This window comes from Erythrolamprus reginae, chromosome 2 (assembly GCF_031021105.1).
Source record: "Erythrolamprus reginae isolate rEryReg1 chromosome 2, rEryReg1.hap1, whole genome shotgun sequence".
Classification (NCBI taxonomy): domain Eukaryota; kingdom Metazoa; phylum Chordata; class Lepidosauria; order Squamata; family Dipsadidae; genus Erythrolamprus; species Erythrolamprus reginae.
The window spans coordinates 110,947,966-110,963,432 of NC_091951.1; the positions used below are offsets into that span (position 1 = coordinate 110,947,966).

The following is a 15,467-nucleotide window of genomic DNA, read 5'->3' on the forward strand; positions in this document are numbered from 1 at the left end:
CTCTCCCCTCTCTGCTAGCCCCCTTCTTCGCACACGCTCACCTAGGAGTGGCGATAGAGAGGGAGAAGGTGGCGTTCCAGTGTGCTCCCATTTCTGTGTGGCACTCTCCCCTCAATGCTAGCGACACTATAACACTGCCATTATTTTGCCAGTGCCAAAAAAGTCTACAATTATGGGTCTTGAATGTCCGTTTGTACTTACATCCCTCATTATGAAATATTTTGAGAGGCTGATAAGGGACATTATTGTATTGACCCTCCCTATAGCATTTGACTTGCTTTAGCCTCTCAACCTTAAACGTAGGAAAAAAATTAATTGTTGATTTCAGAAAAGGCAAGCAAAGTCACACACTTGTGTATTAATGATTCACCTGTTGAGATGGTTAACAGCATCAAGTTTCTAGGTATGCAGCCAATGAGTAGGCTAGTTTGGTCGTTCTGCCACATGGGAAAAGTACATCTTCCTTCCTCTGTCCTTACTACTTTCTATAGAGGGACAATTGAGAGCATCCTGTCATATAGCATTACTGTCTGTTTTGGAAGCATTACTGCTTCGGACAGGAAAGCAGTGCAGAAAATAGTGAGGATGGCAGAAAAGATAATTGGGAATTCACTCCCTTCTATCCAGGACATAGCATATAAGCTATGCTTAAGCAGGGTTCCCAGGATTGTCTGGCACATTACACATCTTCATGACCTGTTTTCCTTGTTACCTTCCGGGAGGAGGCTTTGCAGTATTTGAAGCAGAACATCTTTAGTTAACAATTTTATTCCATATAGTATCAATCTTCTGAGTTCTCAAGTTTCCTGTCTCTGGAGATTTTCAATCTTCCAGGTCATGGTTGTCCCAAAGATGCTTTTTCAAGAGACAACTGGACTTTCTGGTTTTTCTTTGAAGATGTTTTGCTTCCCATCCAAGAAGCTTCTTCAGCTCTTAGCTGGAGTACAACCAGAGTTCAGTTGCTTCTTGCAAAAGTACCTTTGGAATCTCAATTTTCCTCCTGCTATGTATTCAAAATGGACAGTGTGTGTGTGTGTGTGTGTGTATAGCATGTGTATATCTATTATGTATTGGTATGGATAGATGTATACTTTCTTTTGAGAGCAGACAGGTGCATTTTTGATGTATGCCACAGTAAAAAAGGGACAATAAAGGTTATCTATCTTAAAAGACATTTCACATTTCAAAAATTCTTTTCACACAGATCCTGAAAACTGCTAAATTCTGAGACAAAAACTACATGACACTACAACATGACCGAGAATAAATGTGACACACAGTTTTATAGTGTTCAAGTTGCAGATTCAACATTCACTGTACTAAAACGCTACCAGCAATTGAAACCTATTGGCTCTGGGGCTCAAGGTATTGTTTGGTGAGTAGGCATGCAAATGGCAGCACCTATCTTTTCTTGGTTAATCCCAAAGAAATTTAGTAGGATTATTTGTATGGGGAGCCCCCAAGGAATCCTAGGACAGTAAGCTAAATTATTCAAAAAATAACCTAGCAGTTGACAATGGCAAAACAATTAGATATTGCTAACAAGCAAGCTGCTACAGTGTGTACATTAAGTCTCAGGAAAAAAGCTTCATTTGATAGTCTTCATCTTTTATTTGCAAATACTAATATAAACAACTACTAAAGTAAACTCCACCTCTAGGCACAGTAAAATATATTCTCAAAATTTTAAATACTTCATATACTGTATAAGAGAGAATTGTTAGATGGTTTGTGACTGGGTCTTCCCAGTACTAACATTACCATTTGTGGAAGTCATGAAGTGAATGCTATGTTAATTAAACAATCAATTTTTCCCAGTGGATATAATTTGTTGGAAACTGGGAGCAAACATCAGCAACCAGCAAAAATCTCTGAAAATCAACCATGCGTTGATAGACCCCGCAAATGGTTGTAAATATGAGCTGGTTGCCAAGCACCAAAAATGATCGTGGGATTGTGAACTGGTACTTCAAAAACAGCCTGTAATAGCTCTGGAGAGATCAGTTGTAACTTTGAGCGATTGCTAAGCAACTGGTCATTAAGCAACGACTACATTTTAATGACTCAGCTAAAAAGCATCATCTAACTCATGGCATTCACTTTAGGAACAGCCAGATTACTTATATATTAGGAACAAGTGTTTCAGCAAATTAAAGATGGGAACAAACAAAGTATGAATTTAGATGAGAGAACAGATGAGGGAAGGTAGCTAGCATTCGGGCAGTGTAACATCCTTGGAAATTGCACAATTTGTAACTTATAATTCTATGTTTATGCCAGTGCTGTTATCCATGGGTGCAGAAATTCATGGACCAGTGAATAGCTCTTCAAAATCTGACATATATTACCCCTGTTTTAATGTTGCTGTTGAAAAGTTACTCTAGGTACATGGTTTTTCTGGGGCTGGATGTCCAGGTTTCCCATCTCATCTGGGACTGTTTAACCATTTACCAGAGAATTCTTGGTGTACAGTACTTCTAAAATTCATTGGAGGGTATCCTTGCTTCATTCTGAAGCTCCAGACAATCATTGTACAGTAACTGCACTGATGCTTGTTTGTCTCACTACCCCTGTAGAGTTTTCTTCGCATGCATGGTGGATGCTAATCTTAACTTTCCTCAGTTACAGTATGTTTGGTCGTGATCCTGGTTGTTAGGAAAGCAGTAGTTTCACATGCACTGCTCAGAACAGGTTGCTGGCTGGCAAATCTTAGTTGACACAAATTGTTATCGCTTTCAGGTAGTTTTGTTCAAAGAACTTGAGCCTGAGTGTTTCTGCTTCAATGTTTCAGTGCTGCATTTGATACTGTTCTTGGAATAAATGTTGCTGTAAAGAAGCTGAGTCGCCCTTTCCAGAATCAAACCCATGCAAAGCGAGCTTACAGAGAACTAGTGCTGCTAAAGTGTGTAAATCACAAAAATGTGAGTAAATTGAAAATATGTATTTTATATTGAAATCAAATGACTATCAAATAATGGTATGTATGTATATATGTGAAGGGAGAGAGGGGAGGGAATCCGGAAATGTAACAATAGTATCAATAAAAAAATATTTGCATGTTTTTATTGAGGAATTTACAACCATTTCTTGCATTATCCTTATTTAGTATAATTACTGATATGACATATTAGCACAGCAGCTTGAATTACTTTGTTGCTAATTTCATTTATTTTAATATTTTTAATAGCATATTGTACCTTTGTAAAGATTGCTTATACTGAGGTGTGAAATTAGAAAAATAAGCTTTCATAGGTGGCTAATAAAATAAAACACTTGAGCCAGTTAGTCTCTCTCAACTCTAGAAAACAAATAATGGCAAACCACTTCTGAAATCTTGCCTGAAAAACTGCAGAGATTGTCTATGCAGCTGCTAGGAGTTAATTTTGACATGAAAGCACAACCACTACTACCCTCGAAAAGTTTAATGATTACAAATATAAGTAGATTTGAGTGTTAATAGTATATTTGAAAACATTTACATTGCAGTTTTGGAGTAAATGTATCTGTCAGTTCTCATTACCGTCCCTAAGATATTGTCATGTAATAAATCTTAATAATTTGCATTTCACCGGTGTTAATGAGTTATGATAATTATAGGAACTGCTTTCTATAAGGTGAGAAGTACGTAGAATGTATTGTTCTGAAAATAATTTTATCTACATTAGCTTTTGTTTCATTTGTAATAAATCTATTCTGAAAGCTATTTGAAAGGTTTTTTTCTTTAACATATTTCAACTGTAAAATTTCAGATATAATTATGTGCTCAGTGCAGCCATGCAGGAATATATATAAGAAATTGAGATAATATTGTTGAAACACAGAAGATCTATTATTATATTAGAAGAAACTAAAGAAGTTCAGATTTTTCATAAAAATCTATTTACCATATATATTAATTTTGCCAAACACTGCTGTAAGTGGAATGATGGTTCATTGGCTTGCATCATAAATTTGCAACCAATATTTCTACAAATTTATTTAAATGATTTAGACAATAACATCTTGACTGCTCTTTATGATTTTGTGACTCTTCCTCTAAACTAATATAGACTTGATTATACTGCATTAATGCATTTTTATTACAATATTTTAGAATCTTTGTACTGTACTGTATATTCTTTGATCTTAGCACTCTCGGAATGCTTCATATTAACAGTTAGAGAATGGTCTGATTCACCATTGCGCAAATTTGTGGTTGTGCTAATTGTGTTCATTTCTATTTGACTTCTGGTTTTACAGATAATTAGTCTATTAAATGTATTTACACCACAGAAGTCATTAGAAGAATTTCAAGATGTGTAAGTTTATTTTTTTTAATTACTAAGTTTTTTCCATAAATATGCATTTTGACCAACAGTAAGCTGAACGTATACTTTGTAATGTATCCTTAATGATCTTTCAGTAAATAGAAGAAATGTATGTACAGTATATATCTCTTGTCTGTCTGTCTGTCTGTCTGTCTGTCTGTCTGTCTGTCTGTCTGTCTGTCTGTCTGTCTCTCTCTGTCTTCCTAATTTGTTCATTTTTAATATTTACTAAATAAACAATTGTTAAAGATACAAGTAGTTTTTGACTTAGAACCATTCATTTAGTGACCATTTGAAGCTGAAAAAATTTCCTTTAACAAACTGGGCAAATGAAATATTTTAGGCGTTTCATATAAACCAGATTTCTTCACTGTCTAAATTTCATTTAAGAATAGTAGTAAGATAAGTTATTTTGCCATTAAAATGTATATTGGAAATGATTTTTGGAGTACTGTATAACCTGTTTGGTATGTAGTTCACATTCTTGTTTTAACTACATTCTACTTTGTTGTGGACAACATGCTGTTTTTAAAATATTCTATCATTCATTCTCTCCTCTCTCTCTCCATTCATCCATCTATCCATCATTGTCTGTCTGTCTGTCTGTCTGTCTGTCTGTCTGTCTGTCTGTCTGTCTGTCTGTCTGTCTGTCTACCTATCTATCTATCTATCTATCTATCTATCTATCTATCTATCTATCTATCTATCTATCATCCAATCTTCTGTAGTTGTAATAGAAAGGATTCTCCATTATTAATAAATAAAAATCCACAAGAAAAATACAAAGTATAACAGAAACTAGCGATAGGATCGTTCCATGTGAAGTGGACCAGTGGTCCCCACCTTACCACCTCTGATTTTGATGAAATTTGGCACATAGTTTCTTTATGATATAAAACTATGCTGTGCAAAATTTTAGTTCAAAAGACTAAAAATTGGGAGTTCTAGGAGACCTGAAATAAAGTTTGCAAAAATGACATTTTGGGCCAACTTCTAGAAGCTGTAAACGCGGCAGATTCAGTAGTATGTTGGTGATATTTGGAGAACCTGCACACCTGGCAAAACCCCATGTACCTAGTCCTCTTACTTTTTCCAGGGTTCAGGCTCAAACTTTGCAAAAAAAATCCTAAAAAATGAATTGACAGCAATCTTCAGGCTGCTGTAGTTTCAAAACTACTTTCCCTTTCAGGTTGATTTTTGGCAGGTGTACTAAGTACACAGCTGCAATGAGGATTTCCAATTTGCAGCACTTTCCTTCAAGTTGTTGAAAAAATATAAGAGTTCAAAGTTGTTATTTAATGGGTTTTTGCCATATTTTGGCTCTCTATGATGCCCTGTTTCATCCTGTGGGACAGCTTCAATCCTTTTCAATTTAGCACCACTAGAAAGAGCAGATTCTCTTCTTTAAGGACATATTGTTTTCATTTTGGTGTCTCTTCATATAAGGATTGAAAAAAATATCATCAACTGTTTGCGGGTAGCCTGGGATTTCTGCACTGCACCCTTGATACAAGTGCAGTAAAAGTGATTTTTTTTCAATAAGTAGCATTTTTTAAAAATGAAGGATACAAGATATTATAAGACTGTGCTCAAAAATATTAAAAAACAGGAATGTTTGTTAGGAAATGGAAGGGTGAAGCCAGGTTTCAAATAAGGGTCTGAAAAAGTGGGATTTTTGTCATTATTGTTGCATAATAGTGGAAACAGGTCCATTGATGTTTCTAATGGCTGTATAAGTCAATTAGTGCTTTAAAAATGCGTTGGTCCATGGTGGCTCATCGCAAGGAGGTCATGCCCGATAGCCAGGCATGTCCAGCCACGGTGGGGCACTTGGCACAGGTTCCCAAGTCTGAAGGTGGTGGGCATCTTACACAAAGTTCCCAAGCCTCTTTTGGGTGTCTTTGTCTAGGTTCCCAAGCCTAAAGGAGGTGTCTTAATGGTTCCCAAGCCATAGTAAAACATCAGTGCTGCAGAGACAAGAATTTGTCACTGATAATTTTAGCTCCTTTAGGCTTGGGAACCTAGGCAACAGTACTGACAATCACATAATTTAGTGATTGAGTTGCTAATCCCAAGTGTTAATTAAGCAAGGACTACCTGTACTATAGTTTTAAGCCTGTGTTATCTCACGTATTGTATTGAAATTATTTTATATTGAAGAAAATACGCTGATGGCTTGAACTGTGCATGCATGAAATAGAATAGATGTTAATTACTTTTTAAAAATATTTCAGGTATTTGGTTATGGAATTGATGGATGCTAATTTATGCCAAGTTATTCATATGGAGCTGGATCATGAAAGAATGTCCTATCTTTTATACCAGATGTTGTGTGGGATCAAACATCTTCATTCAGCTGGTATCATCCACAGAGTAGGTAGTGCTGTTATAATCACACTATTAATTGACTTTTATTTTACATTATTGTGTCTATATCTTCTTTATATTTATCTAGTTCATTTATCTACCTGTGCAAAAAATAAAAATGTATATAATGACATTAATTTTTATGGATTACTTAGATGCACTGTTACTAAGAATCTTACCTGTAACGGTTTTATCAAAATACATAATTGGGTAAGATTTTATTTTGAGCTATATTGCTGCTTTGATACTTGCTCTGGATTTTGACATCAGGGTGAACAATGCCTGGGTATTTTGCACAATTTATTTTGTTCCAATGCCAACAAAAGTGACTCTCAACAGTTTATAGGAATAATATTAAAATATATAATGAGAATCAAGTTATTTGCTTCTTGAGGAGAGTCTGTACTGTTTCCTCCTCTTTCATGGCAAGCAGCACCACCTTGTGTCCTAAGGATCCATTAATTGTCACATATAATACAGCCTTCTATTATGTTCCAGGAGTGAAAATATTTGAAATGTAAATGTGACATTGTTAGATACCTGCATTTAAATTCAAAATGTTTGTATACTTTTAATGGTAATATTATGGGATCACCAAGCCCTACAGAAACATACAGATGGCTAGATGTTGTTGTCTTTGATTTGCTATAATCCCTTTCTATATTTTCTCACCTTAAGTTATTATTTTTTTCTTTTCCAGAATAGGGGATCCACTAAGTAGAAAAAGATGGCATTGCCTTTTGATTGTAGTGGTGCAGGAGCCATCTCTCTGAAGGCTTCCAAGTCTTAAGATGAAATTTAGGAAAGTGTCTTCTCTCCCTACCACCACCACCACCACCAAAAAAAAAAAAAAATTAGCCTCTAGCCAATACTGCACATTCTTAACTATTACCTGTTATTTTATTCAGAATTAGGGTTAATAATTTAAGACTGTATATCCCGTATTAATGTTCCACTTTTTCTACATTCATTTTTAAAATAATATGTTTACTTGGGAGTTCCTCGATATGGGCTATGCTGTCAGTGTTATTAGTAAACAATAACACAGGATAAAATTACAAGAAGGGGTAAGCTCTTTTCCTGCTGTCAAAAATATACCACTGCTAAGGCAAAATGGGATTAAAGTTTCAGTTACAAATAACTTTTTAAATCGAGGTAGCTTCATTGGAATTCTCAATCAGCTGGAAAGCATCTATGACACCTGTCAGCATCTGTTCAATGTAATTAATCAATGTAATTTGATCAATAGGTTTTGCTTGTCATGTATGGCAGCCTAATAATGTGCTGACTTTATTAAAGGATTGTACTATTTTAGCATTTAACTGGATGCATTTTTTGTCCTTAGGATTTAAAACCCAGCAATATCGTAGTAAAATCAGATTGTACACTCAAAATTCTTGACTTTGGACTTGCAAGAACAGCATGTACCAATTTCATGATGACCCCATATGTAGTAACACGATATTATAGAGCACCAGAAGTTATTCTTGGCATGGGATACAAAGAGAATGGTAAGTTGCAGAATAGAAGTAACATGTTTGGAATACTTGATCAATGGTTAGATTTTTCTATTTTTTCAAGGTCTTACCACAAGCTTATTGGTTTCAAGCTGTAACTTAGTTTTCTTGCCCTGTGAGGTAAATTAATTGAGTGAGTTTGGCTAGACTTGTTCAGAGAAGGAGTTTTTCTTTTGAAGATGGAGATGGCATACTATAATATCAAGTGATATAGCTTACTCAGTCTTTGATACTAAATAGCCCCTTGGAATGAAGAGGATCTCATGCTTTGGAAGTAGCTCTAGTAATAGATTAAACATTTAAATATGTTAAAGGGTTAAATAAGGTTCAGGAGGGAAGTGGTTTTTATAGGAAAGTAAACACAAGAACAAGGCACAATCTGAGGTTAGTTGGGGGAAAGATCAGAAGCAATGTGGTAGAACATATTATTTTATTGAAAGAGTAGTAGATGCTTGGAACAAACTTCCAGCAGATGTGGTTGGTTAAATCCACAGTAACTGAATTTAAGCATGCCTAGGATAAACATATATCCATCCTAAGATAAAATACAGGAAATAGTATAAGGGCAGACTAGATGGACCATGAGGTCTTTTTCTGCCGTCAATCTTCTATGTTTCTAAGGTAATGTTTTCATGAGTGGCAGTTCCACACTTGACCCAGCTGCTCACTTATGCAACTTTAGTTCTAAACACTATCTGGGAAATATCTGCTGATTGCTTACAGTAAAAGTGGGACTTCTGCCCTCAATTACTCTATACATGATACTTGACAGAAACTTTCTGCAATATCTCCATGAATACAGAATGAAAGCTAATGATAAAATTGATTTCTTGAATTGCTACATGACAATTGGAATTTTAATGATAAAATGTGCCACCTGAGAATAAGCCAAATGTTTTTTAATTTTCAAAATTGACTTATCCACATGTGGTGCATCTTTCACATTATTTGTTTGGAAATACAGCTACTCAGTGGTTGGTTGGCTTTATCATAAGATTTATATGGGCTATATGGGCACTTAAAAAAAAGTATTACCATGTATATTTGCAGAAAACCCAAACTCAATTCTTGAGTGTATTTTGGCATTTAAAATTCTTGACTGATTTCTGAATACATGCAGTACATTTGTCAATGACTCCTTGACAGTGCAGTTATTTAATGAAAATATATGTATAGGTTTTTTAAAAATGTTTAATTTCTATCCCCATTACACTTAACATTTAATAGTGGATATCTGGTCTGTTGGGTGCATAATGGCTGAAATGGTCCTCCATAAGGTCCTGTTTGCTGGAAGAGATTGTATCCTTTGCAGCTCTTTCAGGGAGTTCAGATTATTCAAAATAAACCTGACGTGTGTGTGCATATGTGTGTGTGTAGGCATGCATAAAATTTACTTTTAATGGTGTTCTGCTATTTTAAATATGTAATTAGATCATTATACCTGTCCATATTGTTCCAAAACATGTTAGCTGTTTTACTTTATGCATTGTTATGTTTTAAATGTAAAAATGTTTTTTGTTTTGTTTTCTGCTTTAGTTCATAACACTTCATAATTTTATCATTTCACTTTTACTTTCAGTTGATATCTGGTCAGTTGGTTGCATCATGGGAGAATTGGTGAAAGGTTGTGTGATATTCCAAGGCACTGATCGTATCCTTCCCTAATAATCTTTGAATCCTAATTCATATTTAGCAACAAGTTATTTGATTTATGGGTGTAAAAAATGCTAATCCCATATACTCAGTAGAACAGTTCTTTCTTGTATGAACCAAATTTGTGATTTTTGTTGTTTTAACAAAACAGCTAAACTTTTATTCTTATATTAATTGCATTAATTATAGTTTTTGAACATTAATTGTCTGCTACAGGAATTTAAATTTTTGCAGTTTTAATAATGGAACACATTTAAACTGAAGATTCTGCAAACTATTGCTCAAAATTTAAACGGATTGCTTTTTTTATTTTTCTGCATGATGGAAATGGACTCAACTATGGTTTTGTCTTGTCAATTATCTTGCTACATACCTAAAGAAGGCATGAAGGTTAGAAAAGTATAATTACAAATGCTTAATTTTAGGTATTTTAATGGTTGATTATGTATTAACCTATTAACACAATAAAAGAGAGAAAGCTTGATTTTCATTTTTTTTTTAAATTCTACCCTGTGTAATCTTTTATTCTCTAAAGCCTTATGACCAACCTAACACAATTCTTCATGAATGCTGTGTCTCCTGTGGATTTCATGTTAATGCTAATTTTCATATTTGCTGTCTTCATATATGTGTCTTTCATGCTTAGTAAATGTTTTGCAATAAATATATCTTGGTTATGAGAATCTTGCCAACCTATTGCCCATGTTACTTTTTATTTCTGAAATTGCAGTTTCTTCAGAAGTAGTATTTCTGTTTATGATTGAACAGGAACATATAAAAAAGCAGTGGTCTTCACCTGTTAGTGTTTTAGGTCAAGAATGGATAACATTTTAGGGTGGCGGCTGTAACTTAAATATCTTGAACTAGAACAGGCCTGTCAGAATGGTGGCCTGCAAGCCAGATGCGTCACTCACTGGCCACACATACCCCAACTCCGCAAAGACAAAAAACGTCACAATATGTCCTGATACATCATGTAACACAATACGGTTTGACACCTGTGATCTAGAGGATCATATATAAAGGATGCATTGATGTCATTAAAAGAGGTGTGATATCTATCTATCTATCTATCTATCTATCTATCTATCTATCTATCTATCTATCTATCTACTTTGTTATAATTGGTAGCATGTAAGGGGAAAAGCATATTGCTACAATTCTTACTTTCTGAATTCAGAAGAGTGGCCCGAAATTTGTGCCCTTCCTGTCATTTAGCAGAATCTGCAATTTAACTTTGTGTTATTAATTCTTTAATCTGATGTTCTTCAGAGGTATAAAAACTAGAGAGCAAGCCATGAGATTAAATCGCATCAGTGGTTGGAATGAAAAAGCTCAGAGATTATTTTGATAACTTCACATTCCAGCATGAAAGGCACAGATTTTTAAAAATTAACATTATTTTGAAATATGCAACAATTTTTTCCCCATATTTATGTTGAAAATTCTTATCTTTATAATGTGAGCCTGCTATATTGTGGTCCCCCCCCTTCTCCCTCCTTTATATGTAGTGGTCTGCAGTCATGCTTCTTCAATATACTTTCTAAGTACTTTTTCCCTGTTGGGTTCTCTGGTTGATGTAATGATTTCCCTACCTATCTTATTGATTCCTTGCAGTATTGGATATAATTATGTTAGTGGTGAGTATCTGTGTTCATACTGAACATTGTACAGTGTTTGTTTTATGCTCTTTGGTAGAGTAAGAAGAAAAGCAAGCCAAAAAAAAGAAGAATTATTGTATTAATATTTTAAATAAGTTTATACACACATATACACATTTTTGCTCCAGACTGATTGAATCCTTTAATAAAAAATACTTACCAATACAGAGGAAAACCAGTATTTATTTGCATAATTTAGCATCTGATTGTTTTGATATTTTATAGTACTAAGTTTTGTTTATACAATGTATATAGCCCCCTATCTCCTACAACAGGGACTCTTTGACCATATGTCAAAGAAGGAACTTTGGTTTTGAGTCTTCTATGTAATATTGTAAGAGGCTTAGAAGCGTTGCCTTTGTCATGGTCAGACCATTTTCTGCTACGGCTTGACTTCCTGGCTCCAATCCTTCCCCGCAGGGAGGCGGAACCAATGAAGATGTTCCGCCCCAGACGCCTGATGGACCCAGAGGGCTTTCAGACGGCGCTTGGGGTTATTCCAGAGGCACTCGTCCACAGTTCGGCGGAGTCCCTCGCTGAGGCCTGGAACAGGGCTGCGGCAGGGGCTCTTGACCGGATTGTGCCTTTGCGACCTCTCCGCGGCGCTAGACCCCGTAGAGCCCCATGGTTCAACGAGGAGCTCCGGGTGTTGAAACGCCAAAAGAGACGTCTAGAGAAGCGATGGAGGAAGAGTAGGTCCGAATCTGATCGAACACTTGTAAGAGCTTTTATTAAGACTTACAAAGTGGCGCTCAAGGCGGCAAGATGCGCGTACCATGCCGCCTTGATTGCATCAGCGGAATCCCGCCCGGCTGCTCTGTTTAGGGTGACCCGCTCCCTTCTTAATCGGGGGGAGTTGGGGAGCCCTTGCAGAGTAGTGCCGAGGAGTTTAACACGTTTTTCGCTGATAAAGTCGCTCAGATCCGGGCCGACCTCGACTCCAATTGTAAAACAGAGTCGACTGACAACGAGTCAGTCGAGGTGACTGGGGCACGTACTTGTCCACCTGTCTGGGAAGAGTTTGATCTGGTGACACCTGATGAAGTGGACAAGGCCATCGGAGCTGTGAGTTCTGCCACCTGCTTACTGGATCCGTGTCCCTCCTGGTTGGTCTCGGCCAGCAGGGAGGTGACACGGAGCTGGGCCCAGGAGATTACCAATGCTTCCTTGGGGAGGGGAGTTTTTCCATCACTCTATAAAGAAGCGCTTGTGCGCCCCCTCCTCAAGAAGCCCTCCCTGGACCCAGCCGTACTTAACAACTATCGTCCAGTCTCCAACCTTCCCTTTATGGGGAAGGTTGTCGAGAAGGTGGTGGCACTCCAGCTCCAGCGGTCCTTGGAAGAAGCTGATTATCTAGGTCCCCAGCAGTCGGGTTTCAGGCCCGGTTACAGCACGGAAACCGCTTTGGTCGCGTTGATGGATGATCTCTGGCGGGCCCGGGACAGGGGTTTATCCTCTGTCCTGGTGCTCCTCGATCTCTCAGCGGCTTTCGATACCATCGACCATGGTATCCTTCTGCGCCGGTTGGAGGGGCTGGGGGTGGGAGGCACTGTTCTTCAGTGGTTCTCCTCCTACCTCTCTGGCCGGTCGCAGTCGGTGTTAGTGGGGGGTCAGAGGTCGGCTCCGAGGTCTCTCCCTTGTGGGGTGCCTCGGGTCGGTCCTCTCCCCCTTGCTATTTAACATCTACATGAAACCGCTGGGTGAGATCATCCAAGGACATGGGGTGAGGTATCATCAATATGCCGATGATACCCAGCTTTACATCTCCACCCCATGCCCAGTCAACGAAGCGGTGGAAGTGATGTGCCGGTGCCTGGAGGCTGTTGGGGCCTGAATGGGTGTCAACAGACTCAAACTCAACCCGGATAAGACGGAGTGGCTGTGGGTTTTGCCTCCCAAGGACAATTCCATCTGTCCGTCCATTACCCTGGGGGGGGGAAATTATTGACCCCCTCAGAGAGGGTCCGCAACTTGGGCGTCCTCCTGGATCCACAGCTCACATTAGAAAACCATCTCTCAGCTGTGGCGAGGGGGGTGTTTGCCCAGGTTCGCCTGGTGCACCAGTTGCGGCCCTATCTGGACCGGGACTCATTGCTCACAGTCACTCATGCCCTCATCACCTCGAGGTTCGACTACTGTAATGCTCTCTACATGGGGCTACCTTTGAAAAGTGTTCGGAAACCAGATCGTGCAGAATGCAGCTGCGAGAGCAGTCATGGGCTTACCTAGGTACGCCCATGTTTCACCATCACTCCGCACTCTGCATTGGCTGCCGATCAATTTCCAGTCACAATTCAAAGTGTTGGTTATGACTTTTAAAGCCCTTCATGGCATTGGACCAGAATATCTCCGAGACCGCCTCCTGCCGCACGAATCCCAGCGACCGATTAGGTCCCACAGAGTGGGCCTTCTCCGGGTCCCGTCAACTAAACAATGCCGGTTGGCGGGTCCCAGGGGAAGAGCCTTCTCTGTGGCGGCGCCGGCTCTCTGGAACCAACTCCCCCCGGAGATTAGAACTGCCCCTACTCTTCCTGCCTTCCGAAAACTCCTTAAGACTCACCTTTGCCGTCAGGCATGGGGAAACTAAACATCTCCCCTGGGCATGTTAATTTATACATGGTATGCTTGTGTGTGTGTTTGCTACTACATGGGGTTTTTCTTAAATCGTTAAATATTTTAATTAATTGGATTGTTGTGACTGTTTTTACTTGTTGTGAGCCGCCCCGAGTCTTCGGAGAGGGGCGGCATACAAGTCCAACTAATAAATAAATAAATAAATAAAATGTAGCCAAATCTTACTCTATAGATCAGGGTCCTCCCACCTTTAAGCCTTATGAACTTCAACTCCCAGAATTCAATTCAATTCTGGGAATTGAAGTCCACAAGCCTTAAAGTTACCAAGGTTGGAGACCCCTGCTATAGATAGTATATTAAGAGCTTCAGAGAAGGTGGATTATATATGCCATTCTGAGAGAATCTATATTTTTGTCTGTTTGTCTAGCTCTCTAGCTTTCTAACTAATTTAAATAACTACCCATCTCTTTCTGAAACACTGCTGATCAACAGGAGCTGGATAGTTTTTGCAAGTGCCAGCTGGTTGCCAAGTTAACCAATTGTTAACTTTTTTCAGTGCTCTCATAACTGAACAGTCGTTAAATAAATGATTGTTAAGTGAGTACTATCTGTATGTTTCTCTTTCTTCTGGAAAATACATATCTCAATATGTTTTCTTCAAAATAGTGACATTAAACTGCGGATGAAAGCCATTGTGCTCTTCTTGTCAGTTGGGCTATGCTGTTCAATGAAGAGCCTCTATAAATGGAGATGGGGAAGTTTTAGGGTAGAGGGGTAGATTTGGAATTTGGAAAAGAATGGATATTCACAGAAAATGACTTTCATGGTAGGCAAGGGCAGCAATAGCAATAGCATTTAGACTTATATACCATTTTACAGTGTGTTACAGCCCTCTCTGAGCAGTTTACAGAGTCAGCATAATATCCCCAACAATCTGGATCCCTCATTTTATCCACCTTGGAAGGATGGAAGGCTGAGTCAACCTTGACCCTGGTGAGATTTGAACTGCCAAATTGCAATCAGCCAGCAGTCAGCAGAGATAGCCTGCGGTTCTGAAATATACAGTACATCCCTTTACTTCTAGAAAGTATAAAAAAGTATTGGGAAGTTTAAAAAAGCAACATAGAAACAATCATGTATCTCCTGTAATTCTGTAATATAATTTTGTATGTAATTTTGTTTGTTAAATGTAACAAAATTCTGTAATTTTGTTTCTATTAAAATCACTTTAAGAGTAGAACAGTAAGCATTGATAGCCAAGGGAAGTTTGTTAAATGTAACAAAATTCTGTAATTTTGTTTCTATTAAAATCACTTTAAGAGTAGAACAGTAAGCGTTGATAGCCAAGGGAAGTGTCTGCAAATGTATAAGAAAACATGGTTAGAACA

General features: G+C 37.8%; 1 protein-coding gene across 3 annotated transcripts in view; it reads left to right on the plus strand.

Moving 5' to 3' along the window:
* MAPK9 (mitogen-activated protein kinase 9) overlaps positions 1-15,467 on the plus strand; it is a 40,216-nt gene that overhangs the window by 10,643 nt on the left and 14,106 nt on the right. For all 3 annotated transcript variants that reach the window (XR_011558015.1, XM_070739167.1, XM_070739166.1), the window contains exons 4-9: positions 1,205-1,375; positions 2,792-2,921; positions 4,240-4,298; positions 6,542-6,680; positions 8,020-8,185; positions 9,771-9,842. Coding sequence is in view for 2 of the 3 variants with exons in the window: in XM_070739167.1 (XP_070595268.1) it covers positions 1,254-1,375; positions 2,792-2,921; positions 4,240-4,298; positions 6,542-6,680; positions 8,020-8,185; positions 9,771-9,842 (688 nt within the window). In the remaining variant the exon portion in view is untranslated. The remainder of the gene's footprint in view (positions 1-1,204; positions 1,376-2,791; positions 2,922-4,239; positions 4,299-6,541; positions 6,681-8,019; positions 8,186-9,770; positions 9,843-15,467) is intronic.